Source organism: Pipistrellus hanaki (assembly GCF_964339955.1).
Source record: "Pipistrellus hanaki genome assembly, chromosome: 13".
In the NCBI taxonomy this organism is placed as follows: domain Eukaryota; kingdom Metazoa; phylum Chordata; class Mammalia; order Chiroptera; family Vespertilionidae; genus Pipistrellus; species Pipistrellus hanaki.
Window position 1 is genome coordinate 35,459,826 of NC_140515.1, and position 23,657 is coordinate 35,483,482.

A 23,657-nucleotide genomic window follows, 5' to 3' on the forward strand; every position below is an offset into this window, starting at 1 on the left:
TGTAGAAGGAATCCAGGCATCAGTGGAGTGGCGGGCCTTGAATTTTAAATTTCCCTGCAACTCTGAGATCCACTTTCTGTGAACAGCTTTCAGGGAGAGAAGCTTCCATGTTCTCCAAAAAAACCTGATAGGTAATCAACCCTTTGTTAACTTTTCTACCTTTTATGTTGATGAACATAAAAACAAGTGATAGATGGATTTTTAAAATAGAGAAAAATCTAATGTTGTAGAGATTCTATTCTAGGTACTCTACTAACCTTGAACAAGGTGACTATTTCTGGGCCCACTTAGGAAAAAAGAGTGCTGATATATTATGAGACTGTTTCCTGGGCAAGTGTATGGGGGGACCTGTAGCTAAAAAGACAAAGTGGGATGTCACAGTTACAGTTGAACTAAACTATGGGGTGAGAAGGAGGACATATTTAATATTTTCAACAATAAAGATTTACACACACACACACACACACACACACACACACTGATGATTTTATTTGGAATTAGTTTCAGGGATCTGACATCACTGTCAGAGGATGCATGAGGAGTTTTTAGGAGCCTGTCATGGGAGGGACAGTGGAGGAGCGTGGATAGAAGAAGGGGCTCAGATGAACACACGTTTAAATGGGAAGCAATGTCAGTCTGGGGTACATGTTGCAGAGCTCTATTGTACATCCATTTTCTTCACATTATCCTGTACAGCATAATTGCTAAACTACTTCTGTGGCAGATATTAAATACTATCATCAGTTCCTTCTTTCTCATAATTACACCTTAAATTAATTTCCTCCCTATGTTGGGATCTAATGCCTCATCCTTAGTTTGGATCTTAATTTATTTCTTACCTACATATGAAAATGATCTTGTGAATGGTCTTTTTTTTTAAGTTTATTTTTTAATTTAATTTTTTGTCAAGATATTATATGTATACATATCTTACCATTGCCCCCACCCCCACCCACTCCCATACATGCCCTCACCCCCCTCCAGTGTTTTGCGTCCATTGGTTATGCTTATATGCATGCATACAAGTCCTTTGGTTGTGGTCTTGCCTCTGGATGCCTTTTGGTGCACCCAGCACAAAGCTGCTCCAGGTTCTCAGTTGCTACCAGAATCAGGTTCTGGTTTCTTAGGAAGCCTTCACGATCTTGTCCCTGCCTTTCTCTTCTGTGTCCTCTCCAGCTAATTGGTTAGTGCCATTTTGTCTATTCGGCAATTTCTTGAATGCCCTGTGCTCTTATTACATTGCTGCTATTGGCTCTGCTAGAAATGTACTTTCTTCATTCTTTATCTCATTAACTCCCACTTATCTCATAAAACCATAAGATTTGGTGTCACCTCTCCTTGGCCGTGTCAGTGCCCTTTTCTGTACCCACAATATGGTGCTCTTACCTCCCCCATAGCCCTCATCATGTTCTAAGCATGTTGTAGTAGTGATTTCTTTTCTGTGTTCCTCCTTGATGCTCAGCACATTATCCTGTACACATTATCCTATACAGCATAATTGCTAAACTACTTCTGTGGCAGATATTAAATACTATCAAGGTGGGAACCCCTTTCATATTTCTTTGTGTCCTCCGTGCCTGGTGTGACACCTGGTACTTAGTTACCCCAGGTGTTCCTTTACTGACTGCAGAAGAGATGCTGGGGGTAAAAGCCAGAGGGCACAGCTCATCAGACAGGGAACTTGTGAACAGTAGAGCTTTTTAGAATTACAGTGTGCTCCTTTAGGAGCTGTGAATTTCCTGTTTCTAGGAGCATGAGAACATAGCCTGGGTACATTTGACACCTGAGTACAGTTTCACACATGGGCTTTTTCAGGTGTTTTACTTTGAATAAAGTCGTAAATGTGAATAAATGAATGGAATTCATAGCTTGACTATATAGCTAAACTAATTTCACAAACTTATATGTAACAGGTATAAGAATTTAGAGAAAAGTAATCATCTTGTATCTTAAAACATTTTATAATAAAAAAACACACCTAAGAAATGTGTGTGTGTGTGTGTGTGTGTGTGTGTGTGTGTGTGTATCTCGTTTCAGGCTTTGGCCACCATTGCAGCTCATAATTCCAGTTTTAGGTCATAATCTCAGGTGATTTTAGCACAGTTGATTAATTGAAGTTTTTTATTTTCAAAATTAATCTTTTAACTATTTGATATGTGCTCATAGTACAAAATTAAAAAGGCACAAGGGGTATATAGTGAAAAATAAGTCTTTTACTCCTCCTTAGTACCACCCCAAGCCATCCAGCCACCTGGTCCCCTTCCCCGTGGCAACCACTATTACCTGATTCTAGCCTCCCCTTCTAGAGATGATTTGTGCATGGATAAGGTGTGTGTGTGTGTGCATTTTTTGAACAAGTAATATACTGCATATTTTCCAATGTATCCTGGTAAAGTGTGTCATTGCTCATAAAATTGAACTTTTCCCCCCTCTAGATGACTGTATCAGATACTATTATATAGTTGTACTTTGGCTTATTGATCAGTTATTATAAGAGGAAACTAAGACTCATATTTGGGAGGAAGCAGGAAGTAGAGTTGACTTGAAATGGGAAAGTCATGCAAGAAGGGAGGAGGGACATAGAGAAGGTTCTTCACCTGGTCACGTTGGCCCTGGGATGCAGTCGTGAGCTTTCACAAGGAGGGCAGTGGCTCCCAAGCTCCGACACTTTAGCAGGAACTCTTGGTTCTTGCCTTTTAAGACTGTGCCAGAAGATGCAATATTTGCTTCCAAAGATCTCTGGGCTCGTTGGTGTGTCAGTTCACATTGTAGAAATTTTAACATTCGTTTTCACACATCAAAGCTTTTGCTCATAGTGCTATTCTTCAGTGTTTACACAACTGTTTTGTCTTGCCAAACAGACTGGTCTCCTCGGAGGCTGGAGCTGTATCTTATTTTCGGTATGTGTCACATTGCCGTAGTGAGTGGTGGATAAATACCATTGGCTAATTGCATTTCCAGATGGGATGAGAACTCTGATATTGCTTCTCTTTCACAAGGCCACACACTTAAAAAAAAGCAAAAGCTACTGGGTTGTTTTAACAAATAATTAGTTTCTTCTGTATTCCGGAACATTCTCCAATGTCCAGGGGGAAAAAAATCCTGCATTTGATAAGTGTCTATATTTTAGATAATTGAAATGCAAAAATATATGAAAGGTTAGCAGAATACCTCCCCTACACATGCCCGCCCCATAGCTGTTATCTGGTTTCAGGGATTTTTCATCATTGTCAAGAGGGTTTGAAGGAACTCGTCCAGAGTTCCAACAGCAGCCCCGGGTAGCAGTCTGCGGTGTCCCCAGCAGAGCGGGGCTTCTGAGAGAAATTCAGAGGAACCAGAAGGCTGTGAGGCTGTAGGCAAATGTATTTAAATCTGTACTGTGTGTCAGAAGGAAATGGCCTTACTCATCATTGCCTATTTGCAGTAGCCATGCATTTCCAAGTAAGGGAAGATTACCCAAAATGTTTCTTTTTTAGTTTATTCAAATATTTATATTTTCTCTAGTTTCCTTTTTGAAATCTTTTGGTTCATTTTTTTTTTTTTCTGACCAACAACTGCTGTTCAGATTTTCTTTTTGTTGCCGTATTATGAATGTTAACTGTAGAACAGATCTGTTTCTTCAAAGGATTATTGGCACGTGCGATTCCGTATGGATCAGTACATACCAAAGTACAGAAAATGGGATTTAACAATGGACAGTTTCTTCCCTGACCCTAGAAACAGCAGTTTTAAACTTTGTACCTTAAGATTCCAGAGGGAGAAGAGAACTGCCTTTCGAATGCCTCACGTGTTTTGAGGGACCCTCCAACAGAGAGCCAGCAAAAGGCAGGTTTCCCCACCTTCAGACTTACTCTGCCAGCCTGCGGTTCTGGCAGCAGGGCCGTCCTTCCCAAACCTGTTACTGAGCCTTTCACCACCTCTCCTCAAGCCCCTCACTCCACCCTGCTCCACTCACAAGCTCACTTCCCTGCCTCTTGCCCTTCTCCCCACTCCTGTCCTGGGCGCTGCGGTTAGAGCTCTGGTCCCTGGTTAGCTGTGCCTCTGCTTACAGTAACTGAGTCCTGCAGTAAAGGAGACAGTGCGTGTAGGGAAACAAGTTTGGCTTTGAATCTGTTAAATTTGAGGGCTGTAGGGTTGTTAGGTGGATATGTTCAGTAGGTAATTGGGCACATGGGAGAGACTGGAGATAGAGGAGAGTGAGGCAGACTGGTTGGTAATACGAGATCCCCCTGGGCTAGCACCTAGTGTGCTAAATAGAAGGGTTTGTCATTTGGAGAGGAGAGGAGATCTTTCCTTGGGACTGGGTGCAAAGAATGGGTGTTCTTTTTTTTTCTTCCTTTTTTTTATTTATTTTTTTATTAAGGTATTATATGTGTACATATTTTATCAATCCGCCCCCACCACCACCACCACCACCCACACACACTCCCATACATGCCCTCCCTCCCCAGAGTTTTGTGTCCATTGGTTATGCTTATATGTTCCTGGTGCTGAAAAGAAAGGCAGAAAGGGTGCTTGCTCACCAAAAAGGACAAGAACGTTGTTGAGTGAGGAAGCAGGCAGAGCAGTAGGTGGTGAAGCATGAGGTCCTGTGAGGTTTGGAATGAGAAAACTAGGGAGAGAGGGTTGGTGAGGAAGGATAGCTGAGCAGGATTAAGGGCCTACCCTGAGCCTGGAGTCAGCCTTGTGTGAGAGCACCTTTCCCTCCTGGGATGTGATCGCCTCTGGCCGTGTTGCGTAGCAGGAGTAGAGTGAGGGGCATCAGGAGCTGGGGCTGCCCCCTAAGGGGGCAGGGAGTGAACCTAGGGTGTTGACATGAGTGTTAGTAACATTGTCTTCTTTGGTGTGGGAAAGTGAAACCAGGTCACTGGCTGGGCTGGGAAGGAGGGAAATAATTGGCTATTACATCTCAGCTGTGAGAGCACAGCCCCTGCTTATAAATGTGCTTCATAAATGTTGGCTGAATTGGAGTTGAGAGAAAGAACTAGTTATGCAGTAATCAGAGGTAGTGATGGGATCTTTGATCGAGTGCATTTTTGCATTGTTTGGTTATGGAGCAAGCTGTTTAGTAGGTAGGAATATTGAATATTGAAGCCACCAGGAAGATGGCAGGAGATATAGTGAGCCAAGGGCCATGGCCTCTGCAAAGACCCATGTCTGTTGTTTATGTTGATGGCATGAGAAATAGCTGTTAGGAGTAGAACTGGCGAGCTTCAGAATGTAGTTGGTTTTGCATGAGGAAGGGATGTCCAGAAAGGACCTAATGATTCTAAAATCTAATGCCTGGCCCCTGAGAATCAGGTATTGTAGGAATTGAATAATAAACAGGGGAGGTTACAACATCTGAGGAAAGCCATGTTGGGGGACTAGGTGGGGAAGACATTTGTGAAGAGGCCAAGAGTGTGAGGGCTGTTTAGAATAGTGGGGTTCTCAGGGTGGGGGACAGAACAGAAGGGCTGCAGCAGTGATCTTGGCGGAGCACAGGAAGGCTGTGTCAGGATCTCTAGGCTCAGGAGTAGGCTGGTGCTTATGGGAAGTGCAGTGGGACAATAGGGTAGCTACTCTGGAATAAGTACTGATGCCACTGGACTCTTCATTCATCAAGGGGAACCTGTGCCACTCTGACAGATGTGCTGCCTTATTGTCCTGTTTGATCCTCATGACGAGTTCCCTTATCTTCATTTTACAACAACTAAAACTTGGGAAAGTTAGTAATTTTCCTAAGCATCACATAGTCTAACAGTTCCAAACCCAGTTCTTGCTGGCTGCCAATTTGTGCACTTGCTCTCCATGTATGGTCCTGTTAAGAGGTAGCGTGGATACAGGGATACAGTGAGTGCATTCTCACTGTTAGTCCATGAGAATTATTGAAAAGCCTGCTAGCACCCTTTGGTGGCAGTGACCCTGTGGTGGTGTGTAAGGTGGGAGGGAACACTTCCTAGCCAAGGCATCACTAAGTCACTTACTGATGTGCAGCAGCAAGAACATTTCCTCCATGAACAGTTGCACTTATCAAAGCAGGGGTCCTCAAACTTTTTAAAGTGGGGGCCAGATCACGGTCCCTCAGAGAGCTGGAGGGCCGGACTATATGAACTACTAATTCCTACTGTAACACCTCGGCTGCGCTCACTGCCCAAAAAACCTGGCGGGCCGGATCAGACTCCTCTGCGGGCTGCATGTGGCCCGCGGGCCGTAGTTTGAAGACCCCTGAAATACAGCCATTAACAGTTGTTTGTATGCCTATTGTAACTGCAAAGCAGCCGTTTGTTTGCATCTCCCTACAGCATTCAGGGACTTTCAGATAGAGTGTGAAGGGAGAGTTAAATTGGTTGAATTGAGTCCCTTTCCTTATCTGTGGGTAGACACCCCCTTCCCCGGGGCCCTTCCAAAGGCCAGCCCTTGCTCTTACAGCTGGGGTGGGGAACATCATCAGGCCAGCGGGCCATATAAGGTCTGCAGAATCATTTGGTCTGGCCTGCCAAGGCTTTAGGGGTGAGTTCATTAAGTGTTTGACCAAATATAGCGGGCTAACTTTTAAGTTGACAATTATGTATAGTTCTTGAATGGTGTTATAAATATCCAAGTGGCCCTTGGCAGAAAAAAAGGTTCCCCATCTTCTTACATATGGGATGATTCTCTTTCCCAGTTTCCTTTCATCTTTATCATGTCCCTTTTCATTGGCTTTTTTCATTAGCATATACATTTGAATAGCCCCCATTGACAAAAAAAGACAGAAAAGCTTTGAGATTTTACCCCCACCCCAACCCCCTCTACCTGGTTCCAATTCTTCCTTGTTGTTTCTTAAAGATTTGCAAATTGCCAATTATAAAATTACAGTATAGGTAATGTAGTCATTAATATCATAATAACTATGTATGATTTTAGATGGGTACTAGACTTATTGGGGTGACCACTTGATAAGTTACACAAATGTCTAATCACTATGTTGTACACCTGAAACTAATATAATATTGTATATTAATTATAACTGAAAAAATAAATTTTTTAAAAAGAATGGGTTCTCAAACCTCTTTCCTGCTACTCTTTTCCTAACCCACTTCCCCTTGGCTTCCACCAAAGCTGCTATGTGACCCCTGAATGGAAGCAGGAAGACTCCATGGGCCCTGGCCATTGTGGCTCATGGTGAGGGCGTGGCCCACACACCAAAGGATCATGGGTTTGATTCCCAGTAGTTGGGGCACATACTGGGGTTTTGGGTTTGAACCCCAATGGGAAACAGCCAATTGATGGTTCTCGCCCCTCTCGTCCTCTCTCCCTCTCCCTCTCCCTTGCTCTCCCTCTTTCTCCCTTTCCTTTTCCCCTCCCCTCCCCTCCTCCTCCCTCTTTCTCTTCCCCTCTCTCTCTCCCTCTTCCTCTCCCTCTCTCTCCCTCTCTCCTCCTCCCCCTCCATCTCTCTCTCCCTCTCCCTCTCTTTCTCTTTCTCTCCCTTTCTCCCTCTCCTCCTCCCCTCTTCTTTCCCCTCTCCCTCTCCCTTTCCTCACTCTCTGGATTCAATGAAAAAAAAAAATGCCCTTGGGTGAGGATTAAGAAGAGAAAAAAAGGGCCCATGGGCAGAACAAAGAATAATGAGAGATATAAGGCCTTATTGAAGGTGGAGCCATTCTGAATTTCAACCATTGCTTTGCAGTTTGAGCTGTTTCTTCCATGAACATCTTTCTAAGCAGCAAGACTATTTATTTATTGATGCTGGTTGGTTTTTTTAAGTCATACTGTGTAGGGCAGTTATTAGATAAATATTGGTATTCCAGAGATATCTTCTTAGTCACCTCTTTTCCCTTTTGGATTCTGACTCACTTAAGAAACAGATTCAGAAGTTAGATGGGCATCCAACCATGAATTTGCTTAATGGTTAAAGTTGGAGTAGAGAACGTGGCTTAGATATTCTATTAGAAATTCCTGCCTTGGAATCTGCTTGTGGGAGCGGGTCTGCCAGCCACATGTAGCCCATCAGAGCCTGGCTTTCATCAGCTAGAGCAGGCATTGCTGGCTAATCTTGGTCTGTGAATTACACATCTCAGTGGCTCTCCAGGGCTTCTTTTTCAATGGCTGTGCAGTTCTCAGAAGAATTTCTGAACTCTACATGGCAGATTTTACATGAGTGTGGTGGCTATGAAGTAGACGGTGGCTTACTGGGCTGAATTTTTGTCCAGTTGAAAATTCCTAGGACTGTTTCTATTTGCATTTTTTAATAGCTAAATTGTACATCTGAAAGGCGCACGTATTCATTAATGAGCCAAATCAGTGAAGTCAGGTTATCAGTGTCCTTTCTGCTATCACAAGTCCAGTTTGTTTATTTCTCCATTTCACAGGTTGAATATAAGCTGGGATTCCAAGTAGACAACTTTGTGGCAATGGACATGCCCCAGGTCAACATTTCTGCTCAGGGGGAAGTTCCACGCACTTTATCAGGTGAGTCTCAAAGACCTACTGATGACAACTGTGTCTCCCATATCCCAAAAAGAACAAGCAATATATTCCCTACTGCTGTGTAGTGCGTCTTACTTGATAGGCATAAGATATATAAGTACTTTGAAAAGTAATTTTTATAAATGTTAATCATTTATACTGAGTTTTAAACCATTCCCTCTTTTCCATCGCCTCCAGAACTATCTGTGCTCAGCTCTTCCTTATCTCCTCCTCTGCCTTGCTGGCATTGGCCTCTGTTTGGGTCTTGTTCCTCTGGGAGAAATTCCCACACCGTGTCCCCCACCTCCATCAACTGACGGCATCCCAGACGCTCCAGCCAGCGTGCTGTAGGTGGACTGTCTGCCCCTGCCTGTCTGGCCTTGTTGCTGCACTTGCCCCAGTGTTCCAGCAGCTCCACATCCATGCAGTTCTGATACCCATGTCTTTGCATGTGCTGGTCTCTGTATTGGGAACCATCTTTCCCTCTTGTGACCTCCTTCCTGTTCACATGTAATAGTCCACAAGTCTCAAATCTGCTCTGTTCTTTTCCTGCCTCCTCCTCTCCCCCCAATCGTTAACCCTTTCTTCTGTTCTTTCTTTCCCATAGAATCTTTATTTCACTATTTTTGAATAGATATACATTATCTTGTGATTCTTTGTGGATTTTTTTGCCTCTCCCTTCTAGCCTGTGGCCACCCGAAAGGCAGGTGCTGTCTTTTTCAATTCTCTACCGTTGGCACCTAGCATAGCATCTGGCCTGGGATAGGCACTCGGGGCTTGTTTGAGTAAATGATTGAAGTGTCATATTTATAACACTTTAATTACTTTTGGACCAGCCTTTTTTTTTTAAATATATTTTATTGATTTTTCACAGAGAGGAAGAGAGAGGGATAGAGAGTTAGAAACATCGATGAGAGAGAATCATCGATCAGCTGCTTCTTGCACACCCCCTACTGGGGATGTGCCCGCAACCAAGGTATTAATACATGCCCTTGCCCGGAATCGAACCTGGGACCTTTCAGTCCGCAGGCCAACGCTCTATCCACTGAGCCAAACCGGTCCCGGCTGGACCAGCCTTTTAAGAAAAGTTCCTGAAGATGTGAAATTTTAAGAAAATGGAAATTATTTAAACTTGGAAGTATAAGCCACAGATGTTGAGGAAGTCTTCCTGGCAGTCTTATTCACTGTTACATATTTGTATTGATTTCAGAGAGAGAACGGGAGAGGGAGACAGAGATAGAAAATTCAATGATGAGGGAGAATCATTGAATGGCTGCCTCCTGCATGTCCCTTACTCGGGATCAAGTCCACAATCCAGACATGTGCCCTGGCTGGGAATTAAACCGTGACCTCCTGGTTCATGGGTCGATACTCAACCACTGAACCACACTGGCCAGGCCACACAGCTTTATATTTAATTTCTTCATTAAGAGCACTACATATTGCATTCAGGTGGTGAATTCTTTCCTTTTTATCAAGTAATATTTATTATGGTAGATGTGGCTTGTAAGGTGGCAGGATTTGATTTATGTTTCTGTAGCTTAACTATATCACAGTAGGATAACATATGAGACAGAGTGATACTAAAATCATGAGCAAAAGTTGAAAATAATTTCTTGGTTCTTTAATGCTAACTTTTACATTTGTAATAAATGAAATAATGTCTCAAGCTGTGTAGTCTGAAGATAAGTCTTCGGAAAATTTCTTTTTTTTTTTTTTTAAAATATATTTTATTGATTTTGTACAGAGAGGAAGGGAGAGAGATAGAGAGTTAGAAACATCGATGAGAGAGAGTCATCGATCAGCTGCCTCTTGCACACCCCCTACTGGGGATATGCCCACAACCAAGGTACATGCCCTTGACCGAAATCGAACCCAGGTCCCTTCAGTCCCCAAGCCACTATCCACTGAGCCAAACTGGTCTCGGCCGGAAAATTTCTTGCTTAGAATTTTATGTAAATGTATTTTTAGTTTTATTAAAACAAAAATCAAATAATTTAAAGATATTTAATAGGCTTTAGTGTTGAATTTTAGAAAATTAAAATAAACTTTCTTTCTTTCTTTTTTTTTTAAAACAGTGTTCCGGGTTGAGCTTTCCTGTACTGGCAAAGTAGATTCTGAGGTTATGATTCTAATGCAGCTCAACTTGACAGTAACCTCTTCAAAAAACTTTACAGTCTTAAATTTTAAACGAAGGAAAATGTGCTACAAAAGTAAGGAATTTGTTTACAAATTTATGTATTCTATATAGATTGTAAGAAGGTCAAAAATAGATTTTGTAGTTTTTTTTTATAGATTTGTAACCAATCTCGATTATAATTGTAAATGGGAAGAGAAAGATCATTGCCAAATGAAATTCCAAGATAATCGCCAGGTCATCTTAATAGCCAGGAACTAGCCCCTCCCTACTTTCTCAAAACTTTTGTCAGAATTGCTAGGGAATTTTATATTAGGAATGTGCAATAGTACTGTAATAGTTAAAGACTATAATAGGTAATTCTTTTTTTTTTTTTTTTTAATATATTTCATTGATTTTTTACAGAGAGGAAGGGAGAGAGATAGAGAGCTAGAAACGTCGATGAGAGAGAAACATCGACCAGTTGCCTGTGGCACACCCCCTACCGGGGATGTGCCCGCAACAAAGGTACATGCCCTTGACCGGAATCGAACCCAGGACCCTTCAGTCCGCAGACCGACGCTCTACCACTGAGCCAAACCGGTTTCGGCTATAATAGGTGATTCTGACAGGGCCCTTGAGTGAAGGAGTATTTACTGTATTTCCCTTATGAAGATACTGTTGTACACAAGCATTGCCTGAGGTCAGATAGACCTGGGTTAGAATTATGGCTATGCTCTTGGCAGAAGTTTGGGACAAATTACTTACCTAATCCAAATCTCAGGGGTCTTTAAATCTGAAAATTGGGCATAATAACCTGTTTCCAAGGTATGTTTTGTTTTAGATCGAGTCTAGCCTAAAATTTAGAATACCAATTGTGGGTACTTAAATTTTAGATATTTTTGCTTTTGAATAATTTGTTACTCAAATTGTTATGCTTACAGTGTTCCAAGTACTTTACAACATTAAATCCATTTATTTTATTTTATTTTTTTTAAAGGTTTTTATTGCTTTCAGAGAGAGGAAGGGAGAGGGAGAGGGAGAGATAGAAACATCAATGCTGAGAGAGAACCATTGATTGACTGCCTCTTGTGCACCCCTTACTGGGGATATAACCTGCAACCCAGGTATGTGCCCTGACCAGGAATTGAACCATGTCCTCCTTATTCATGGGTCAACACTCAGCTACTGAGCCACACCAGCTGGATACAGAAACCCTTTTTCATTGAGCATCTATCTATAAGGAACACCCTTTGGTTATTGATGATTATAGTGATGATTATTAGAATAATAATCTATCATTTTTTATCTTACAACAAATATTTTAGTTCAGGCAGTGTTCTACTATAACAAAACTAGGCTAGAGAAAACTTACAAAATATAACAATAATATTTAAGAATTTTCACGGGAAATAATTTCTAAAGCATTTTCTTCCTTCTTTTTAATTTAGAACTTGAAGAAGTAAAAACTTCAGCATTGGACAAAAACACTAGCAGAACTATTTGTAAGTGTTTCTGTATTATCCTTCTCCTTCGTTAGGGATGAAAATGGTGATTAGAAATGAACATGATTACATGAAGCTTGGAGGCCTTGTGGTTTCCAGTTTGTCAAAAGATAAACACCTTGCTGTTTAATTTGCAGTTTTGTAGATTGGTATAGTCAGATGAAACTACTAGAATACTAAATATTTCCGGAAGTAAAATTTGTATTCTATATAATGAAAGCCTAATATGCTAAGTGTTCAGTCGTCTGGTCATCTGTTCAACCAATCAAAGCATAATATGCTAATGATATGCTAAGGTCACTCAACCACTCACCATTGACATGCACTGACCACCAGGGGGCAGATACTCCAACTGGTAGGGATCTGGCTGATTGGGACTGAGAGAGTTGGGCTGGACACACCTTAAAGCCCTCCTGTGGTCCTTCCCAGCTGGCCAACTTTCCGTGTCCCTCCCTGGCCCAAACATGTACCAGTGGGGTCCCTCAGCCTGGCCTGCACCTTCTTGCAATCCAGGACCCCTCTGGGGATGTCGGATAGCAGGTTTTGGCCTGACCCCTCAGTCCAGGCCGAGGAGTCCCACTGGTGCACAAGTTCGTGCATCAGGCCTCCAGTGTTTCATAACAAGTGATCTAGAAAAATTTTTTAAAAATATATATATATTTTATTGGTTTTTTACAGAGAGGAAGGGAGAGAGATAGAGAGCTAGAAACGTCGATGAGAGAGAATCATTGATCAGCTGCCTCTTGCCACACCCCCTACTGGGGATGTGCCCGCAACCAAGGTACATGCCCTTGACCGGAATCGAACCTGGGTCCTTTCAGACCGCAGGCTGACGCTCTATCCACTGAGCCAAACCGGTTTCGGCGATCTAGAAAAATTTTTAAGCAAGAATTCATATCACATTTCAAATGATTATAATTAAAGTGTGAACGTGAAATACATGTAAGATCTTCATCTCTTTAGCAGGTTAGAAAATCTGATTTGTGACCTAGACCTAACCCTCAGCTAATTTCTTCCAGGTGAACATGTCAGCTTAAAGACAGATGCCATGTTATTTAAACTTACAGAGCAGAAACTCAAAGTAGATTTTTGTTTTTATGGTAATGGTTGTATTTAGATAGTAACTTCCGTTTTCCTTCTCTGACATGGACACATCATTGAGACTTACTCTCCCTGAGGTAGTTTTAATAGCAGTACCATAAAAGGTTACTAGATTGTACTTGTGCAATCAGGTCTGGAGGACCAAGAAGCCATTTGGTTTCTTTGCATTAATCTGTTCTGATTTCTTGTTTGTGGACTCCAAGTTTAAGTTTTAGAAAGCAATCTTTTCCCCAAAGGCTTGAAAGCTCTAACTTTTACCTTTTCTTTCAACTTATTCCCACACTTGACATCTCCACATAGATGTGCATGAAGTATTCTCGGACAGAACAGAGCTCTGGATCCTCCTTCCCTGGCCTACTTCCTCCTTGTCTTTGTAAATGTGCCATTATTCACCTGATTCTTTAAGTCAAAGCTTTGATTCCTCTTTTTCTTTTCACTTTAGTATAATCCACGAGCAAGGTCTGTTAATCTGCTTCCCAATCCATTCACTTCTCTCTCTGCTCCACACTATTGCTCCAGCCACTGCTGTCTCTTTCTTGGACCTCTCACTCTCCCTGCATCTGCTCTGCTGCCCCTCCTCCCCTCAAGCATTCTCTACACAGCATGCAGTCAGCAGTCTTTGTTTTTTCTTCTACTGTGATAATGTGTGTCATTCTTTTGCTTAAACCTTGCAATGGTTTCCCATCTCACTTGGGATAAAACCCAAATTCCTCAGGTTTTATCCAGTAGAATTACCATGTAAGTACTCATCAAAACGCACTTAAATCTCCAGTCACACCAATTCTGGTCTCTGTCTTCCACTCTGTTCCTCATTTTTCTGTCTCTTTCTCAGTTTGCTTCTGTGTGTGTCACTCTGTCTTCTAAGTTATTTTCTCTATTGCTGAGGCTTCCTTTCTCTTTTTTTTAATAACTCTGGGTATTATCTTACTTCATAAATAGTCTTATTTTTCTGCTTTTATCTTTAAAAACAGATAAGCAAAATAATTTGTTACTCTCAAAAGAAAAGAAGGTTAAATGCTAAATAGTTGTTCTTAAAACATAGGGGTTGCTGTGTTATATATTCCTTCTCCTGGGAGCAGTGTGGTCGGCTAATCTGCCTACTTCAGCATCACTACTGAGGAAGTATGAGGATCTAGAGATCTGTGCTGTCCAATATGATAACTCCTAGCCACGTGCAGTTATTTAACATTAATTTAATGAAATAAAAGTAATTCTTCAGTTCCTCAGTTGCACTAGCTACTTTTCAAGTGCATAGTAGCCACAGGTGGCCAGTGGCTGCTGTATTGGCCAGCTCACTTAGAGCTGGCCAATACAGCATCGCCATCGCCATCGGTGGTTTATTATATGGAGCCGCTGTGACTTGTATACTCATTAACCAAAAGTTATATTTAAAACTCTTTTCTAAAAAACTACAAAAAAGAAAAAACATTTAAAAAATTTGTGTGAGCTTACGTCAATGCACTACTGGTAACTGATCATATCAGAGAATGGACACATGAAATGAAAACCTTTTTTTACAAAGAACAGGATACTTATAGTGTATATTAGGTCACAGAGCAATTGGTGAGTTAATTTAAAAAGCTTGATGTACTTTTCATTTTTGTTTCAGATGATCCTGTACATGCAGCTCCCACCACTTCTACGCGTGTGTTTTATATCAGCGTAGGGGTTTGCTGTGCAGTAATATTTCTCGTAGCAATAATATTAGCTGTTTTGCACCTTCATAGTATGAAAAGGATTGAACTGGATGACAGGTATTGTACATATTTTGGGAAAGTAAGGAAATAAAAGTAATTATCTGCATTTGCTTGGGAGCCCACGGGTGTGCAGTGGTGCAAGGGAGAGAGGGAGGATAATCAAGTCCCTAAGCAAAGGGAAAATTACTGTCTCTTTGATTGCTGTCATTGTGATTCTCTAATTTTTTTTTTTTAATTTGTGAAGTCAAATTACAGATTATTAGTTGGTAAAGAAGTTGAGATAAAAATTTCTGCCTCATCCCCTTTGATATGATCCTACAGCAGACTCATAGTAACTTTCAAAAATAGCCCTGTTACTTCCTCCTACTTTGTTCCTCCATCATCATCCATCCATCCATCCATCCATTAACATTTCTTTAAAAAAATGTTTTTGTTGATTTTAGAGAGAGAAAGGGATAGAAAGATAGAAACATTAGTGAGAGGGAAACATTAATCAGCTGCCTCCTGCACGTCCCCTACTGGAGATTGAGCCCACAACCTGGTAATGGGCCCTAACCTGGAATCAAACTGGTGACCTCTTGGTTCATGGGTCGACCCTCAACCACTGAGCCATACCGGCTGGGCCCCAGTAAACATTTGTTGAGAACCTGCTCTAATTTAAACCATCCGTTCTCAACCTGGTTGCACGTTAGAATCATGGGTAAACTTTTGAAACATACCAGTTTTTGGGTCTCCTCTTCCAGAGAGCCTGATATAATTGGTCTGAGGTGGTGTTTGGGCATCATTTTTTTTTTCTTTCTTAAAGCTTCCTGGATGATTTTAACGTGTAGACTTTGAGATAAACTAGGTTACATAGGCTAAGTGCTGGGAATAATAAAATTAATGTTATACCCCTTAGCTTCAGGTATTTAATCTTTGAAATGAACCCATAATTAAAAAGTTTTATGAAGTTGATGATTATGGTATGTGTATTATTGTGTGGGATACAGAGGTGCTGGTCCTAGCCTGGGTGAGTCAGAGATGACAAGGAAGGCATTACAACCAGGATAGGGTAAAAGGTCAAGTAGGAGTGATAGACAATTTTATTTTTCCAAGACACCATTCTTGTCTCCTGCCTCAGGGTTTCCCAGCTGCTGACTGAAGACATCCCCAGCAGCATGGATTGGCTGTCAAATCTCTGCTTTATGTAGAGATGTATCTCCTTTCCTCCTTGAGCCTTTCTCCCTTTCTCTCCATGTTCTTTCCAGCTGCTCTAGTCAGGTGGTTACTTGTCCCTCACTTCAGCCCTACACTCTGCCCTTCAGGACTTTTGTTTAGAATTTCCTTTTGTCCACAGGCTCCCTACATTTCCACCAGTCCAAACTCTGTTCATTCTTCACACTTCTCTTTCATGAAGTCTTTTCTAAGCCTCCCAATTACCCATTTTGCTCTCCTCTCTGTCTCTCCCCCTCCTTCTGTCTCTTTCTTTGGGGTAACAATTATGATACCTTTTCCTCCTGAAATCGTTTCTCTGTGTACTTGTCCTCCTACTAGAATGTGAGCTTTTTCCAATTAGAGAGCAGTGTGTGTTACTTATTGCTGAGTCCCCAGTCCTAACACAGCGTTGTTCACACATTGGGTGAGCACATTTGTGGCCCAACAAAGCCCCAGGGCACAGGGAGCCTGGCTGAATTCAGTACCTGCCCTGAAGTTCTCTCTGTTCCCGTTGTTTTACTTTCTTTTCCTGAGTCGAGAAAAAACAAGAAAGGAGATGCGAATGAAAAGAGAAATACATGGGTGCTGTGTTTCGGAGTATGTTTTGTATATATGGTAGTGTTGTGTTGAAGTTAGACTTCGGTTCTATAGAGGACGAAATGGTCTTTGGAAGCACCGAGGGAGCAGTGAGGTAAGGGAACAGGTAGAGTTAGAGGGGCATTGAAGAGCATGACACTTCGAGGTCAGTCTCGATGCACACGTTTTCCTTGAGTGCTTGCCTGTGTGCCAGGGCTGGGAACCCACAAGGCCAGAGTTGTGCAGGTGCTTCCCGATTCCTCGGGGTATGTCCCTCTGCCTGCGGAAATAGCCTGTTACCACCCATGAACTGGTCCCAGTTCTCTCTAGCTTTCAGGTGAATGTCTCCAGACATTGCCTGAATAAAAGCAACTTACATTATCACCTGCTTTCCGAGCATAGCCTAGTAGTTAGGAGCTTGGCCTCTGGAGCCAGAGCATCTCTGAATTCTGTGTCCTGCTTACTAGCTTTCTGGCCTCAAGAATGTTATGTTGCCTCTTTATGTGTCAGTTTTCCTCATCTCTAAAGCGGAGATAATAGAGGCACATGCTGGGGATGTTGTGAACTTACATAAATTAAGGGCCATTATTACAATTTTGTTTTTAGAAAGGTTCAGTGTGTTAGTAGTGATGGACTAATTTATTTTGCTTTTTTTTGTTCTATTAGCCACTGTTTATTATGTGCCTGGCAAGCTAACAGCGGTAATTAGAAAGTTCCCATCCAGTAATCCAATAGCATTTAAGAGACATACTTCCCTCTGCACAGGGCCCACTGAAATCTCAATGGCTGCCGTTGTATTGAGTGCTTTCTGTTTACTAGCACTGTGCGAGCACTTTACATGTATTGACACTCACATCCCCTATTGGAGTGAAATTGTCCTCATTTTAAAGATGAACAAACAGGCTCAAAGAGATTAACTTTTCCAGGATAACAGTGCCAGCACCAGGGCAGGGCAGCAGGAGACATTATTGCAGTAGCTCAGTATTGTAATGGTACAAAGCGTTTGTTGCGTGCCCTGCACTGTTACACATGCTTGACCCCCATTAATTCCCCTAATCCCCTGCACCGCAGCCCTGTGCCGTTTGATGGGGCCCGTGGCTCCATGGAATTTCTGGGACAGCAATGATGGAGAGTTCCTCGATTCCAGGCATTCAGGAGCCGAGTCCTGCTGTACACGGAGTTTCTTTAGAGGCAGAGAATGAACTCCGCAGGCTTGTTCCTGCCAGGGGCACTGGGTCCCATGTGTGTAGCTGTCCCTGTCCTGGCACCATAAGGTGACCTTTCTTTCTCAGTCTCGTGTCAGGCGAGATTGTCCTGAGAGGCAGAGCTTCTCGCCACATTCACTCCGGGGCCCTCCCCCAGTGGGATGCTTGCACCCTGTCCACTCTGTAGCCTTCCCCTGTTAGTTCATAACTGCAGGGAAGTTCGTTCCTCTTTTGTGGGGTACTTGAACTTGCTATTTCACAATATCTTCATTTTCCACTCTATCCACTACCCTACCAACTTCACCATTACTAGTGACGAGGTCATCTATATTTATTTATTTTTTAAAATATATTTTATTGATTTTTTTACAGAGAGGAAGAGAGAGGGATAGAGAGTTAGAAACATCGATGAGAAAGAAACATCAACCAGCTGCCTCTTGCACACCCCCCACTGGGGATATGCCCGCAACCAAGGTACATGCCCTTGACCAGAATTGAACCTGGGACCTTTCAGTCCACAGGCCGATGCTCTATCCACTGAGCCAAACCTGTTTCGGCTTTATTTTTGTTTCTGTATCTAGTGCCTAACAGGTCTCAGCTAAAGGAATGTTAGATGAAAAATTTGTTGATTGATGAATGAGTAGAGAGAGGCAAAAACCACTTTGTTATGCCAGGGTTGGGGAAACTTTTTTTTTGCAAAGGCTATTTGGATATTTCATAACATCATTCATGGGCCATGCAAACTTATCAACTTAAAAATTATCTGCTATATTTGGTCAAGCATTTAATTACTCACCCCTAATGCCTTGGTAGCACTGAGAGAGAAATGAGGTAACGGGAATGAGGCAGGGTCAGACCAAATGATTTCTGGGGCCTTACACTGTCGCCGCGGCCTGGACGTTCCCAACCTCTGCATTATACCAATAATTTTTTGCCTCTTTCAGTATATGTCACCAACTCGTGTCAGAAGCAACTGTTCTGTCTTTTTGTTACAAGGAAGTACAGGTTTCTCTGCTCAGCGATCGAGTCCGTAGTTGTTCCCTGAGCTGTCACTGAGGCGCGATGGGGCCGCTGGGCCTGCAGTGCCAGGCGCTGGCTTCAGTGCTGGGAGGAGGAAGTGAACAAGCAGGCACGCTCCCAATCGCAGGGCCTGATAGCGGCCTGCGCAAGGCAGACGGTGAAGAAGAAATAAATCCCTGCTGCCCAGCTTCACGAGGGGGGTCTTTGCATGTTATGTCCCCTGCCAGGTCCCCAGCACACCATCTAGCATGTAGTAGACACCTAACAAGTATTTGTGGAATGAATAAATAAAGTTTCAGAGAAACACAAATTGTAATAAGTGCTGTGAAGGAAAATGATGGTTTGCCCTAACTCTTAACTTCAACTCTGAAACAGAGTTAATATCCCCATAACTAATCTCACTTGCTTATGAAAATCATATTAGGCAATTTATTTATTCTGGTTTTAAACTATTATGGTAAGTGCTAGAAAACGTACACTTTTATTCCATTTTCTACCTCATGTGATACAGCTACCTTATATAGATTACGGGGTTAAGAGTTACCAGGGGTGGATCCCTGACTGCTGCCTGCTTCTTTTTTAACAGTGAGTCTGGGGTTTACAGGTTCGTTTAACCACTTAACATAGTGCTTTACTCATTGTAGGGACTCACTAAGTATCTGTTGAACAAACAAAACATTGGCATGGACATACTCATAACATCTTGGTATACCCACAGTTAGTTTCAAGAATTCTGAGTTGGTACAAGAGTGCCACCTACTGGAGATAGTAAATAATTTGGGGTCTGAGCATTCTCCCACTAGTGTATGTTGATTGCAAGGGAATATTTAACTAGTGTTTTCATATTACAACTCAAGCCTCAAAAAATCCTGGGTATAGGTTTTTCTTTATTCCATTTTGTGGGAAATAAATTGAAGTTCCTTATTTACCCCCTTTGGGGGGATGGGAATGCTTCTTTTCCCTCCTTGTTATTAAATCCTGGACTTATAACAACTTTGTTTTCTAGGGTGATCTTTGAGTAGCACTCCAGAAACGGGTGTTTTGTGCTTCCTTGTCATTCTAAGGCTTGGGGATGCAAAATATTAGTAATAACAAAAATAATCGATAATAATAATTTGTAAACGCTCTGTTATTCCATCCATCTGTATGCCATTTGATTTTGGGCCATCATTAAAAGAGACCCCTTTTTCTGATTCCTTTCCTTAAAAACAATCTAATAGAATGGCAGGGGCTCTTTTCGTAAGAGGTGATTTATAGTTCCGTAACATATTGTTTATCATGGTGTGAGGTTCGGGGCGGCTACTGTCTGTGGTGTCTTAGGACTGGCACCTACATTTCTGTATGACTTTGATAGGTGAACCTGCTTGATGATTGTGGAAGTAGAAGGGAAAGAAAACATTTAGCTTTGTATTATGAGATTGTTAAAATTTTCAATATGAAACGTTTGTGATGGAGATCCATGCATTATTGCCATCTCCATCAGGACTTTAAATTAGTTATAATGTCTACATGCTTTTTGTGCGTGTGGAGAAAGGAAATTTCTCATTGAAGCTGACTTGCCAAATATTTCTCTTAATTATTTGCAGCATCAGTGCCAGCAGCAGTTCTCAAGGGCTGTCTCAGCCATCTACCCAGACGACTCAGTATCTGAGAGCCGACACACCCAACAATGCAACTCCTATCACCAGTAAGAGTTAATTTAATTCTAAAGTCGATTTACTAAAGTTGTCCGTGGTCTGTCAGTGGTCCTGTGTGGTTATGGGACATGTTTACCATACTACGTACATAGGGTCTGATTGTAGAATTAGGCCTGATCCTCAACTTCTGCTTTCTAGAACATTGAATGAAACATTCGGCAATTGGAGTGTGAAAAATAAAATTTAAGTTTAATTGCTATATTTAGTTTCGTGGAGATTTCCATAAATTAAGAATATTAAAGAACTATAAAATCATTCCTATAGAAATTGGAAGGTAGGTTTTCAGGTATTTAAGTAAAGCCATTGAGCTGCATGAAGACAGAGATTTGGATTTTAATACATTGTTTGATGGTCTGATGGGCTATGGTAAGGATTTGACATTGTTTCCTAATCTAGATAGGACACTAGCTGCTATTAGAATTGAGAGCTCGAGATCTGATTTTCTGTTTTTTGAATAAGGGTTTTGTTTTGTTAAAGTTCACCCAAGGATATTTTTAGAGAGAATGGTGGGAGAGGGAGGGGAAAAACATCGACGTGAGAGAGAAACATCAATTGGTTGCCCTCCACACACATATCCCAACTAGGTCCAGGTATCGAACCTGCAGCACAGGTACATGCCCTTGACCAGAAATTGATCCAATGACCCAACAGTGTGTAGGGCCGATGTTCTAACCACATAGCCACACTGGCCAGGGCTTGAACAGGATTTTGATAAAAGTTTTTATACTGGAACTGTAGATGGGAAATTATCATTCATAGAGTATAATGTAGACTACATGTGTCAAACACAAGGCCCGCGGGCCAAATCCAGCCCGCCAGGCCTTGCAATGTGGCCCGCACCGCGCTGTCATCACTGCACTCCGCTGTCAGTTTATGACATTGTCAGTTTATGACTGTTCAGTAAACCATTCGGCCCGCGATTTAGGCTGGATTTTAGATTTTGGCCCCTTCTCTAATTGAGTTCGACACTCCTAATGTAGACAAAGAGGAATCAGTCACCGTACAAATAAGGAACAAGGTAACATCAAGATAGACACTAGGTCACAAGTCAGGGCTCCACTCATTGGTGCTGTTGATGAATTAGGTTCTTGTAGGTATTAACCGTTACCTTCCTTGGGCTAGCATTTTTCTTTAGTAAACTAATACTAAGAATATCTATTCTTCACCTCCTGCCCTCTTGTGGTCTTTCAATACTGTTTCCCAGTGAAAAGAACCGGGATTCTTTGGCAAAATGCATGGTTCCAGGATTGAATCAGGAATGGACCAGATAACCCGTTGCTGAGCCAAATATTAAGGGAGCTGCGAAAGACTTGCAGAGTCCCAAAACGGGCCCATTTGAACATCTGAAACGATGATGACTGCAGTGGGCTTTATGATAAACTGTATAAACCCACGAGATCATAATGATATCTTTTAAAAAAATTGATCGTTCTCAGGTAACTAAGGTACCAACAGACACCTTACTCTGACAACTGGCTCCATGAGTTGTGTTTCAGAGTAACCAGACAGTGCTGGTTCATGAGGCAAAATGTTTCCTCACAGAAGACTCTCAGCTGATAAATATGGAAGGAATCATAGAATTAGAAATTATATCTGTAATCCCAATAAAATGTTTATTCAGGAAAAGATCATCAATATTTAAAACCCTGTGAAGAAAGGGAAATGTGAACTTTACCATTTGAGGGATCAGATTGTCACACCTGAACCCACTCCTGAATCTAGAGTCACGAAAAGTAGGACAAGTAGATATTTTGCATTCACATTTGTGAAGCACCGGCCCTGGGCTTTTCTTGTTTCTCCTCCCACCCTCAAGAGTTAACCGGGACCTAATCAGATCTAATCAAGGCTATAGAAATGATTTATAATTTATAAAATATACAGAAGTTAAATGATATTTGAAAAAGCAGTGCCAGATATAAAGAAACCTGGTCAGTTATTCTCTGGAATAACTGACCAGGTTTCTTTAATAAAATAGTGGCAAGAAAAAAAAAAAAAAAAAAGAGGGGGTGGTTAAAGGGGCTCTCTAGATGAAAATAAATTTAAAAAAAAATCTTAACAGTAATTGCCATCACCACCAACAAAAGAAATGTATGCTCCTCAGGAAATAGGATAATCGATGTGAAAGTAGTCCAGAATGTTCAGCATAAACAAAACATTGCTTTTACTGGTAATGTTCAGATGTCAGACTTTGCTCTTGGGAGTCAATTTGTCATTGTAGATATAACCTTAAAGAGGCAGATAATTCAATTATTGTATAAGCTGAAAGCAAAATACTTTTTTAAAAAGTCAGTGGGAATACATTTATTTATTAAAATACTTTTTTAGTCACCATCAATAAAAAATGTCCTTATTTTGTGGATATAACCTTAAGTAGATAGATTATTTATTATATATAAGACAAATACTTTAAAAAAAAAAACTCAATGGAAATGCAATTGTTTATAAATTTAAAAAAGAAAATAAAAAGGAGCAGAAAAAAATATCTGAAGACATAATGGCCAAGGATTTTCCAAAATAACAAAACACAATAGACCACAGGTCCAAGAAACTCAGAGAACTCTAAGCAGGATTAAACAGATACGGATACTCACATTATACCTACATTTAGGCATGTCTTGGTCAAGCTGCTGATAGTGCCATCGGGCTGTCAGGCTAATCCATCCATTGTGAAGCTCCCCAAAGCCTTGCATGTTGTTCTTCTAGCAGCCATTGATGACCACTGTGTAGGTCCACTAATATTTCTGGGATTTTTCTTCTCAACCTCTCCCAAAGCAAATAAACCATTAGAGACAGCATTCTAATTTCCCCTTGCTAACACTGGGTCTTCCTTTTATTCTAATTTTGGGGGTTGGAGGCATGAGAATTTTAATTTATAGCTAGAATGTTGTTGTTTTTTTGCATGTTAAAAAATGAGTGAGAGTTAAGGGAACTGAAAAACCAATATGAATCTCACAATGGTAAAACATAGACTCTGTGGATATCAGAATGATTAAATTGAGTACACACTTTGTTAGACATTTTTACAAACATCTCTTCCTTTGAAAAGTGCTTTTGTTAGGAGACTCTATTAGAAAACCTTTTGGGAAGCAAACAGTCCATAAGATGGATTAAATTGAATT

General features: G+C 41.4%; 1 protein-coding gene across 2 annotated transcripts in view; it reads left to right on the forward strand.

Annotated features, from left to right (window-relative positions):
* RYK (receptor like tyrosine kinase) overlaps nt 1-23,657 on the forward strand; it is an 82,388-nt gene that overhangs the window by 29,604 nt on the left and 29,127 nt on the right. For both annotated transcript variants that reach the window (XM_084902139.1, XM_084902140.1), the window contains exons 3-7: nt 8,331-8,430; nt 10,506-10,640; nt 11,995-12,048; nt 14,759-14,903; nt 20,428-20,528. In XM_084902139.1, the coding sequence (XP_084758265.1) occupies nt 8,331-8,430; nt 10,506-10,640; nt 11,995-12,048; nt 14,759-14,903; nt 20,428-20,528 (535 nt within the window). The remainder of the gene's footprint in view (nt 1-8,330; nt 8,431-10,505; nt 10,641-11,994; nt 12,049-14,758; nt 14,904-20,427; nt 20,529-23,657) is intronic.